The sequence below is a fragment of the Rattus norvegicus genome, chromosome 4 (genome assembly GCF_036323735.1).
Source record: "Rattus norvegicus strain BN/NHsdMcwi chromosome 4, GRCr8, whole genome shotgun sequence".
Taxonomy (NCBI): domain Eukaryota; kingdom Metazoa; phylum Chordata; class Mammalia; order Rodentia; family Muridae; genus Rattus; species Rattus norvegicus.
This window is the reverse complement of record NC_086022.1, coordinates 106,220,536-106,232,119: the sequence shown is the minus strand read 5'-3', so window position 1 is coordinate 106,232,119 and position 11,584 is coordinate 106,220,536. Positions and strand designations below refer to the sequence as shown.

General features: G+C 44.2%; 1 protein-coding gene across 3 annotated transcripts; it reads left to right on the top strand.

The window, feature by feature from the left end:
- The first annotated feature begins 2,759 nt into the window (after positions 1-2,759).
- Tgoln2 (trans-golgi network protein 2) lies at positions 2,760-10,617 on the top strand. Of its 3 annotated transcripts, none has more exons than XM_017592426.3 (4): positions 2,760-2,916; positions 3,174-4,111; positions 5,164-5,247; positions 6,957-10,617. In XM_017592426.3, the coding sequence occupies exons 1-4, from the start codon at positions 2,871-2,873 to the stop codon at positions 7,047-7,049; spliced, it is 1,161 nt and encodes a 386-aa protein (XP_017447915.1). In that variant the 5' UTR covers positions 2,760-2,870; the 3' UTR covers positions 7,050-10,617. The 3 variants fall into 3 exon arrangements, with proteins under 3 accessions (XP_017447915.1, XP_063141531.1, NP_620195.1); NM_138840.3 differs by having other exon boundaries at positions 2,858-2,916; positions 6,980-10,611; XM_063285461.1 differs by having other exon boundaries at positions 5,164-10,617.
- The last annotated feature ends 967 nt before the right edge of the window (positions 10,618-11,584 follow it).

Genomic DNA, 11,584 nt, shown 5'->3' with positions numbered 1-11,584 from the left:
ATCATGGCAGCAAGAGCAGGAGGGAGCTGCTCACACTGACTCCATCATCAGGAAGCAGAGAGGCATGAATGTCCTATATTTTTTTTTTTTTTTTGGTTCTTTTTTTTCGGAGCTGGGGACCGAACCCAGGGCCTTGCGCTTCCTAGGTAAGCGCTCTACCACTGAGCTAAATCCCCAGCCCGAATGTCCTATATTTGCTCAGCTTGCTTCCCAGTTTATTCTGTCCAGGACCCGAGCCCATGAAACACTACTGTCCCCCTACAGAGTGGGCCTTCCCACCTGAATTAACCGAACCCAGATAATGCCTTAGAGGCACATCCAGGGACTTCTCTCCATTATGACTTTACATCTCATCAAAGGGAGGATCAAAGTTAACTATGACAAATCAAAAAGCAAACATGGACAAATGTCTATCTGATATTTCTCCACCTCACCAGATTGCAGCTTTATCAGATTAAAGTCTTCTTTATTCAGGTATGTTTGAGACTAAGTCTGACTTTGTTCTTCAGACTGACCTCCAAATTCTGGTTGCTCAAAAGATCCTTTGCCTCTGAAGGCAGAGAGATTGCTCATAGGTCAAGAGCCCTGCCTGCTCTTCTCACCCAGGTGCAGTTTCCAGAAGCTGGCTCAGAACCATCTCTAACTCCAGCTCTCGTGGCCTCTCTGGCTTCCTTTGGCCCCAGACAGGCACATAATATAGATGCATAAACGGAGGTAAAACATCCACACACATAAAGTAACAACACTTCTTATTCAAAAGATCCTCTACCTTAAACCTCCAGAGTATTGAGGACCATGGAACCTGGCACAGTGGTACACAACTGTAATCTCAGCATTTCCAAGGCAGAGGCAGGAAGACTGACGCCAAGTCAAAGTCTGCTGTCCCTTGGAGTGAGTTCCGGGCCTGTTATTGCTGCAGAATGAGAGCCTATCTCAAAAATGACAAAAAAAAAAAAAAAAAAAAAAAAGAATGTAGTTGTTGGAACTGTTTATTAAACAACTGTTTATGAAAATGTTCACGAATGACTTTAAGCAAATTGTTTAAACTATCCAGCACTGCCACAGATGAAGACACAAGGAACGAATGCAAATAGCAATCCGCAGAAGAGCAGACAGCAAGACTTTTTTTTTTTTTTTTTTTTTTTTTGGTTCTTTTTTTCGGAGCTGGGGACCGAACCCAGGGCCTTGCGCTTCCTAGGTAAGCGCTCTACCACTGAGCTAAATCCCCAGCCCGACTTTTTAAAAGTATATGTATGTTTTACTTACATGCATGTCTGTACACCACATGTGTACAATGACTGTGGGGTCAAAAGAGGATGTCAGATCTCCTGAAACTGGAATCATAGACTGTCATTAGGTATCTTGTGAGTTTAGGGACTGGAACTTGGGTCCTCTTGGAGGAGTAGTCAGTGTTCTTAACCACTGAACCATCTCTCTAGACCCTAAAGATGTCTTTTATGGTTGTTGTTCAATACAGGGTGTCTCTGTGTAACCCTGGCTGTCCTGGAACTCACTCTGTAGATCAGGCTGACCTCAAATTCAGACATCTGCCTGCCTCTGCCTCCTGAGTGCTGGGATTAATGGTGTGTCCCACCATCACCTGGCTCTCTTTTAAAAAAAAAAAAAAAGGTATAGTTATTTTAAAATTCTGCTTTTAAATGTGTTGCTTGAGCCAGGTGTGGTGGTGCATGTCTTTAATCCCAGCACTCAGTGGGCAGAGACAGGTGGATCTCCGGGAGTGCAAGGATAGCATGGAATACAGGGTGAGTTCTAGGACAGCAGAGGTGTTAAACATAAGAACCCTGTCCCAAAAAGAACACACACACACACACACACACACACACACACACACACACATTGTTGTGTTGAGCGAGGCAGAGTGCTTGTCTAGTGTGCACAGAGTCACAATTTTGATCTCAAGTACTACATAAATTGGAGATACAAGCCAGTAATCCAGTAGGAAGATCAGAAATTCAAGGTCTTCTTGTTTGGGCAACAAAGCACCTCATGTCCTGAACTGGAGAGATGGCTCAGGACTTGCTGCTCTCCCACAGGAGCAGAGTTCAGTTTCCAACACCACATAGATTGTTCGAAACGCCTGAAGCTCTACGGGATCCGATGTCCTCATCTAGCTCCAAAAGCACCTGCACACAGGTGGCGGGCACACGTACACAAATAAAAATCAATCTTTGATATCTGATTTCTTAAATAAATAAATAGCTCAATAGGGGCGTGGCGAGGCGCCTATAATCCCAAACACTCAGGAGGCAGGGGCTGCCCACATAACAATATAGTTTCAAACACATAGAAATTCAGGGGAGAGAAAAAAAAAAAAAAAACGTTGGTAAATACAGAGGGCCCTGGGTACCGCCAAGAAAAGGGATTGGGATCAGGATGAAATGTATTTGTTTCTAGATGGGAAAGAGCTGAACAGAGTACATTTTTGTGTTAAGTGAGAAAAGCACTACCAGCAACGGTGAGGTTAGAAACATGAACAGAGGATGCGACAAAGAGGCTCCCGGCCCCGACCCCACATCATAAGCAGCGAGAGGCGACGCAGCACCTGCCTGTCGGACAGTTTCTGAAGTACGAGGCCAAGGGAACAAGAAAGAGACTGCCGAGCTCCCCAGACTGCTGAAATAGAGAGGGGAGCTGGGGGGCAGGCCGGGGCGGGGCGGGGGGGGGAGCTGGACTTGATTTCCGGCACACTATCGGAATATACAGTCACTGACTGGCGACACCCAGTAACCCCACCCCCAAGGCGGGGTTGCGCCGGAAGAGAAACAGTCCGCCGGAAAGGGGGGGGGCACGCTCTGGAAATACCTTGCGCCCCTCTCACGTCAGTAGAGGGCGGAAGCGCAGACTACAGGATGCAGTTCCTGGTTGCGTTGCTCCTGCTGAGTGTCGCGGTGGCGAGTAAGGATACCCCCCCAAGCCCTTGTCATTCTCTCCCTTAGGTTCCCCATTCTTCACCTTGGTGGGTCGCCACGGGAGCTGTCGTCTTTCTCGCCTGACCCGACCCTCCTCTAGCAATCTCCACTGCTCTTCCATTCGGCCATCACCGCTAGGGTCTTAGAAGTCAAGCCCTTCTTTTCTCCCGGCCTTTTTTTTTTTTTTTTTTTTTTTTTTTTTTTTTTTTTTTTAACGTGGACTTACTGCTTTTTCTGTTTCAGGAGCTCTGCCATCCGCTTCTAAGCCAAACAACACATCAAGTGAAAATAATCCTCCGATTCAACCTTCCACGCCCCTGCCTCCTGGGGTTGATATTTCTCAACAGGTAAAGACTAACAGACCGACTGATCAGAGGCTGGAGTCGGATAAAGAAGGCCAGGACAAGACGGTGGCTAGGACTTCGGCATCAGTTTCCAGTGGGGTGGAATCTGCGACCAATCTCAATTTGGATGATTCCAAAAAGCACCCCGAAACAGCAGATGCCAAATTGAAGGAAACTTTGCAGCAGCTTTTGCCTGTGGACCCCAAACAGGAAAAGTCAGGTCAGAAGTTTACAAAAGATTCAGGCAGCCCCACAGGAGGTGATTCCGACAATACCACAGGAGGTGATTCTAACAAGACCACAGGAGTTGATTCTGACAAGACATCAGGAGGTGATTCTAACAAGCCCACAGGAAGTGATAATGACAAGCCCACAGGAGGTGATTCTAACAAGCCCACCTCCAAAGTCCCCTCCAATACAGAGACTCCAAAAATTGACAAAGTCCAGCTAACTGAAAAAGGACAGAAACCAACACTTATTTCCAAAACTGAATCTGGGGAAAAACTGGCAGGGGACTCTGACTTCTCTTTAAAGCCAGAGAAAGGAGATAAGTCTTCAGAGCCTACTGAAGATGTGGAAACCAAGGAGATTGAAGAGGGTGATACAGAGCCCGAAGAAGGTTCACCACTTGAAGAAGAGAATGAAAAGGTGTTGGGCCCTTCCTCCAGTGAGAACCAAGAGGGGACACTTACAGATTCTATGAAGGATGAGAAGGATGACCATTATAAGGACAATTCTGGAAACACCAGTGCAGAAAGCAGCCACTTCTTTGCTTATCTGGTGACCGCTGCTGTTCTTGTTGCTGTCCTCTATATTGCTTACCACAACAAACGAAAGGTAAGAGGGGACTGGAATGTCCAGAACCCTGAGTTCTTTGTACATGGGCAGCTATCTGTCACTCATCTGCCTGTGAGCTCAGAGGATTTTAAGATCATCTTCGGTTTTTCCTTAGACCTTGCTAGGACTCTGGGTTTTGTTTTGTAAATCATGTGACCCGTTTCCTCAGAGTTCTGCTGTAAAGTGCCAAGTTGGACGTGAATCTTGACCTGACCTAATTGTGATTCCCCTCCTGTAACTTGGAACTCAGATTATTCACAGCCTCTGTGAACCCAAGTTCTTGACAGGTAGATTTCTTCCCCTTTTCCATGCTTGAGATAGTTTACCATTTCTAGCTTTTATTCCAACTGTCTTCCATCTGGAGGCAGGAAGAATATTTTCAGTTACATAGTCTCTAACACCAGTAGTATAAAGCCCAAGAATGACTCTTCTGCTACCAAGAGTCAGAAGCAAGCCTAGAGATTGCATAAATGCACCCAACTTTGGGGTTAAAGTGCCACCCATGAAACAACCTTACAAACAACTCTAATGACAAAATTATTGTATTTCTTAATGAGCCATGAGATTTAGAAGACAGTTTCAGTAGCTTGACTTATTGAAGAATTCAGTTGGTGATAGCCATTGGGCATATGGCTCTAAAGAATGAAGAGTCTACATTCTTCGTTGTACATTTAAACGTTCATGATGAAAGCAGTAAATTAGAGAAAAGTTGAAACTGTGTGGGAGCAAAGCATGTGTTTGTAGCTAGGAAACCGTCATTATTTTTCCCCCTTAAACACCTGACCTAGAACTCTCTGGCAAGAGAACTGGCAGACCTCTAACTCCCATAATTAAATCATACAGATTTCCACAGGCTTCAGCCTCCATCTCTTGGGCCCTATTAAGCAGTATAAAGGATTTTGTTGTAACCAAGCCCCCTTTAAAATCTTGGGTGTGTGTGTGTAATTTAAATAGTCCTCTTTGTGGATCTAGGTAACTGCTTCTGATTTCAGGAAGTGAAGTCCCTCATTACAGAGTCAAATGTTAATCTGTTTTCTTTGTCCTTCCCTCAGATTATTGCTTTTGCCCTGGAAGGAAAAAGATCCAAAGTCACTCGGAGGCCAAAGGCCAGTGACTACCAACGTTTGAACCTAAAGGTAAGGAAGGAGAAACCCAATGTAGGAGGGATATGCAGCCTCCAGTGGGCCAGTTCTGGGGTTGCCGCAGCCATTGCTCCTAGCCCTTGGAGACTGCAAGTAGGACCGTCCGCACACTGCATGTGTATCTATCTACAAAGGTAGAGATAGAGAGGGCTTTCAGTCCTTTCACATTTGACAGATAAACAGATCTACCTGGAAGTGTGATTTTGTTTGTTTGTTTTCTTTCTGAGTTTCCACTCAGAGGAAATACTAGCACCTGATAGTAACTCTGTATACTTTTAAACACTTTCTTCACTATTTCAGCTCTTGACAGACAAATACTGTGATAAACACTGAACAATGTGATCAAAGCCAAATCTGATTTACTGAGTATGGGAGAGAACCTATCCATCCTCATTTTGTGGGGATCCCCACTGGCTGCCAGACCACACTTTGGGCAACAAAGCCCTGGATCACAACTCCCCCACAGCAGACGAGCACATAGGCTGCAAGCAAGCCCGCTGCAGGCTGGTCCTCCTGATGTGGCTAGTGTGCCTCAGCAGCCTTCGGGACAGCAGGCTTTCCCATCCGACAGTAAGGGAGAGGGTCTGAAGAAGGTGCTCCCCACAGGTGACTGTAGTCATCATAGGTGCCTCAGGCCCCCTGCTCTGTTCTGTTCAGCAACAGTGACAAAAGACAGTTGATGACTGAGATGGGAATGGTTCCCAGATGACCTACAGGAAACAGTTCACAGCAGTACAGAATAGCCCACCCAGCTCAGGACGTGTGTCACGCTAGGCCAACCTCACAGTCAGCTCTAGCGCTACAACTTTCCTTGATAAATGATTTTGATTTCTTTTCCCTCCTTAGTTTTGTTTTAATGGGAAGAAAGCAATACACGTGAAAAAATTTCAGAATAATATAGGAGAGTATAAAGTAGAAGCCAGTAGTTCAATCTGCCCACCATCAAATGTAGTGTACCATATGTGTGCCTGGTGCCAGTAGAAGCCGAAAGAGATAGTTGGATCCCCAGAACTGACGCTAAGGACAGTTGTGAACCACTGTGTAGGTGCTGGGAGACAAACGCTACTCCTTTTCAAGAGCAGCATGTGTTCTTAAGTGCTTACCGTCTCTCCAGCTTACTTTTTTTTTTTAAAGTCACCTAGGTTGTTCATAGGAGCATGGGCCTCATAGCAGTGGCTACCCTGCTGAAGAAAATACCTCTTACACGCCTATCAACAATTACTTAATTTTGAGACAATCTCTCACTGTAGCTTAAGACTCGTGATATAATCTTTGCTGGCCTAAAAGTCATCATCTTTCTGCCTCAGCCTGAGTACTGAAATTATAGGTATAAGCCACCATATTAGCTAAATGTATGACTCTCAGGTATATATTTTCTTTTTTTTTAAAGATTTATTTATTATATATGTATATACTGTAGCTATCTTCAGACACAGCAGAAGAGGGCATCAGATCTCATTACAGATGCTTATGAGTCACCATGTGGTTGCTGGGATTTGAACTCAGGACCTCTGGAAGAGCAGTCAGTGCTCTTAACCACTGTGCCATCTCTCCAGCCCCCATATTTTATTTCTAATTTACTTTAAAACTTACTAAAGTGACTTATGCACTTTAACTTTTATTATTTATTATTAGCTGTTTCATAATGATGGATGAGTTTGTCTGACTAACATATTTCCCTGAAAAAGCTGAGTATTAACCAGCAAATGTGTTGTTCTCATTTCAGCTTTGATTTTGATTTTGTCTGCAAGAACCTTGTCCTCCCTGCTGATTTGTTTCCGAATCAAGAGAAATGAAAAGACTGACCTGTGGGGTTTGGTGGCAAGTCTGGGCTGGCAGAGATGGGATTGCTTCAGGTTTTGCACCTGCACTTTGATGACATTGTCCTCTGGTGGTGTTTTATTTACTTTTGTGTTCCCTTTATGTGATGTGTCCATCTTCCTTCCATTCTTGGAGTACAAGCAGAGGGAGTGTGTGGAAACATGGCTGTGACCAAAGGAAGACCCCACCTTCCTTAGGCAGGCCACACTATGGACCACCCTCCCATAACCCCTTTATCTTTGCAACTCTAGGAGCAAACTACAGAGGTGCTTTCTAGACAAGATGTAGAAGATGATTCTGTGGGATGCTGATGGGCAGAGACAGGGTTGAAATCTTCTCCACAGAGGCCTCAGCTGCAGACCAGACTAGCAAGTTAAAGAGTGTCAAGGTCCAGTCCGTCTGACAGTCTGTATATCTCTCTGAAATTTGCACTCGAGTTGTGCTAGCACAAAAGGGACTCACTGCTTCTGAAAGTAAAATCACTGTGCCATGGGATTTTTTTTTTTTAAATATGGTGATGATTATTGAACTGAACCAGTGTGTTCTTGCATACAGTCACCCCAATAGGAACTTCCTGGAAAGAAGCAGGTTTATGCCTTGTGGAAGAAAACACATAGGGCTTTGGTATACAGGAAAGAGTTTCTCACAGTCAGTTTTGCTTTCATGGTCTGCAGTAGGTAAGATAGACATTTAGAAACTCCGTGCGTTCTCCACATTCCTCCACACTGTTTAAGATGCCAGGGAATGAGTAATATCTTTCCTATCCTGTCATAGCTACTCATGAAATTGTAAGAAACCAAGTAGGTTCCCTGAGATAACCAAAAATGTCTTGGATTATGCTGTGTCTAAAGTTTTATTCCAGTCTATATGGTTACACCTAAAGAGAGAAAACTCTTAACTAATCTCAGGGATATAAAAGGAAGAAAAATCTGAGTCCTGTGCAGTTGGAGAAGTTGAAGAAGACCTGGTCTTGGAGCTCTTTCTCCATGCTGACTGTAGCATGTGCCTGAAGTTTGTATGCTTGGCAGGTGGCATTCTAGAAATGAGGTCATTGTCTTCCCGACTGTGCATAAGTCTGCTGTTACTTTTTCCTAGCTGAGAAGCCGTTTTCAGTCTCCCTCAGCTTTCCGTAACTCTTCTTCAGTTCCCCACCTCTTCCATTCTCTCTTCCTCTTTAGCCCTGTTTGTACACCTCTGATGAAAACCTTTCCTTCTAGCCTACGTGCATGCCATCCCTACCCCGTTCCAGTTGGTGTTGCTTCTATTCCCTTCCCTCTCTCCCTGACATTTGCAGGTTTGCCTTGGTCTGTTTTCCTCCTGTTTCTCAAGGTTACTCAGTTAACAGATCACCAAATAAAACAGCCCATTTTCACAGCTTATAACACTTGGTAATGATAGATGCTGGGGTCTGTGCATGTTGACATTCTAGGTGTCTCTTGCAAACTGTCCTTTGCCTTATCTTATGGCGTTGGGGGAGGGTGCCCAGGTCTCTCTTGCTTTGACTGTCGCATCCATTCTTTATCCTTTCTGTGACTCTCACATTTTCTTTGGTCTCCTTCCCAAGAACCCAGTTCTGCTATATGCTAAATAACTCAGCCACATTGTCTGGTTGTCATTCAACCAGAGTTTCCCTCTTGTACCTATTAAGTTCCTCTATCCTTCGGGTTTTTTAATTATCTGAAAACTCTACACTATAAACTAATTACAGTGGTCATCACAGAAGTCCTATTTGTTTTTTCTTTTTTTAAGAAATTATATATCTAGGTATATTCTCCATTAATTTTCAGGAACCAGGTGAATTGACCTTACCAGTTTTGGAAACCTTGATTATTCCAGAACACTCCCTGGTCTGAAGCTCCTGTCTGATGCTATATTCTAGACTACAGGGTCCCTCATGTCTTCATGGTCTGGCACTCCATCTCTGCCTCTGCCCTCCTCGTCTCCTTTGTATTCCAGCTTCTCCAGGTTGCTCTGCGGTGAGCATTCCCTTTCCTTCACCTTAGCAGGTCCTTTGGTTCCGGATGTGCAGTGTTCCTTCTTAGAGTCAACACACTTGCTTGGCTTCCATTCCTCACTGTCACTGTCTCTTACTGTCACTCTCATCTTGGAACTTCAGTGTGACATAGTTCTGATGTTCTATGATCTCCCCCAAGAAAACCAAGCTCTGAGACACAGCCATTGGCATCGTTTATCAGCCAGGGACCTTAGGGGTCAAATTTCTTGTTGGAGGTGTAGCTGAACTGGGGCTCGCATAGCTCTTCCTGGCTACTGCTTGCTATGACCTTATACTTGTTGATTTTTTTGCTTTTGAAGAGCAGGAAGGAAGGTTGATTTTTAGTAACAAAGTGAGTGGACAGACACATGAAGGATTGCCAGAGGCTACAGAGCCTCGCCCTCTTGGGCTGCTGACCGATGTTTCTTGTGTGACAGAGTACAGTTGAATTTGTTTTCACTTGGAAAGTTGCATTGAAGGAGATGGCTCCCACCAAAGAAAAGTTATTTTTAGGATTTTTTTGTTTTGTGTTAGTTTTTTGAAGGTAGAATACTTACTTGAAGCATATCTCCTAGAGTGTGTGTGGATGATTATGGTCCAGCTGAGGTGTCTATACCAAGGACGGGGCTGGCATGTGAGAAGTACATGAAGCCTTAACTAGGACTCCTGTAGACTTTTCTGAGCTTGCTCTCCTGCTCAGTGTCTGGCTAAAGGCAATTTCCTAAGAGGAGCCTGCCTGAGGCACAACTGTTAACCGTTTGCTCTCTATGGATTATAGACACCAGGTCTGGACAACAGCTAAGAAACGTGCTAACGTATTTTCCCCTAGAAACAGCTCTGTGCCCTTCAGAATTCCCCATACTGATGCTCTTTCTTTTTCTTCGGGGAGTGGTGTGCTTTGCACATATCCTGAGCCATTCGAAGGCAGAGAAGGGTGTGCCAGGCCCTGTGCCCTGTGAGACAGTTTGGTATTGCCTTAAGAAAGCTGTAAAGAGTCAGCACTCAGGAGGCAGAGGCAGAAGGATCTCTGTGAGTATGAGGCCAGCTTAGTCTAGAATTCAGGTAGCCAGAGTTACATAGTGATAGCTTGTCTCAAAAACAAAGACAAAGGAAAGCTGTAAGGAGATGTTGAAATTAACTCCATCATGATGGCTCAGTTCCTTTAGTTCCCTGCTCAGATGTGACTAAGTAGTTTATCTTGAAACTGTAGTGTGGACCTCAGTTTGCACAGCAGAGCAAACTACCCATGAAGCTGGCCTCCTCCCACTCTTAGGAATTTAATTTAGACTACCATGTTAAGGAAATGAGTAAATGTTGAAATTATTTTCTTTGTCTTGTTTACCCAGTTAGATCACCACTGTTAGCCATGTTTTGTGTTTTCACCTTTTTTGTAACTTAACTGTAATGGCTTAATTTTATTTTTTTAAAGCTTACTGTGGTATAATAAGTATTTTTCAGTATATTTTATCAAGCTTCTGTAAATGGCATCACAGTGTAGTTTCATGTCATTGAACAAAAATCAATAAATTTCAGATATCAAAGCATTGAAATATTACATGTATTAATACTATATTTAAATAGACTGAAATTGGTACCTGTTTAACATAAGTGAGGGGTTTTTTTTGTTTTGTTTTGTTTTCCGGAGCTGGGAGCGAACCCAGGGCCTTGCGCTTGCTAGGCAAGCGCTCTACCACTGAGCTAAATCCCCAACCCCAAATGAGAGGTTTTTAACTTTTATCCACCTTCCCATTTATTCATATAGGTTGAGCATCCCTATCCTGAAATCAAAGCAAGCTTTTTTAAATTATAGCATGAACTCATGTGACAGGTCAGAATGTTCAGTTTTTCAAAATATTACATAAGATGTTGTACCTGCTCTATACATAAGAAACAAATGAATCTGTGGCTTAGTTCTGGGTCCCACTCCCCATATTATCTCGTGTGTATGCAAATACTACAGAGTCTGGAAAACTCTGACCCCAAGCATCTTAGAAAACTACTCAGGTTTTGGTTTGTTTGGTTTGTTTGTTTGTTTGTTTGTTTGTTTGTTTGTTTTTTGAGACAGGGTTTCTCGGTATAACAGAGCCCTGGCTGCCCTAGACTTGCTTCACAGACCAGGCTGGCTTGAAATTCAGAGCCCTGTCTGCCTCTGCCTTCTGAGTGCTGGGATTAAAGGCTTGTGCCACCACTGCCCAGCCTAATACTCAGTTTTAATATGTGCCAGCAACTACAAATGCCATCTCTAGGCTCTGTGCACCTTAGGCGTCCTCTGTGGGGCCCACTGTCTCCATTCCCATCCCCTCACTGCTAGCCTGGCCATTCTGTAGTCAAGATCTCAGCAGGTTGGTGTATGGGACATTTCCTTGGCAGTGGTATCTTCTGGTGTGTCCTTGACTTGGAATGTGCCTTTAGCCCACTTTAATCAGGATAAAACTTAAAGCTGAGGGTTTCTTGGGCCTGGCACTTTAAGAGAGTTGCTACTCCAAGCCCACACTAGTCATCCTTTCCCTTTACCAG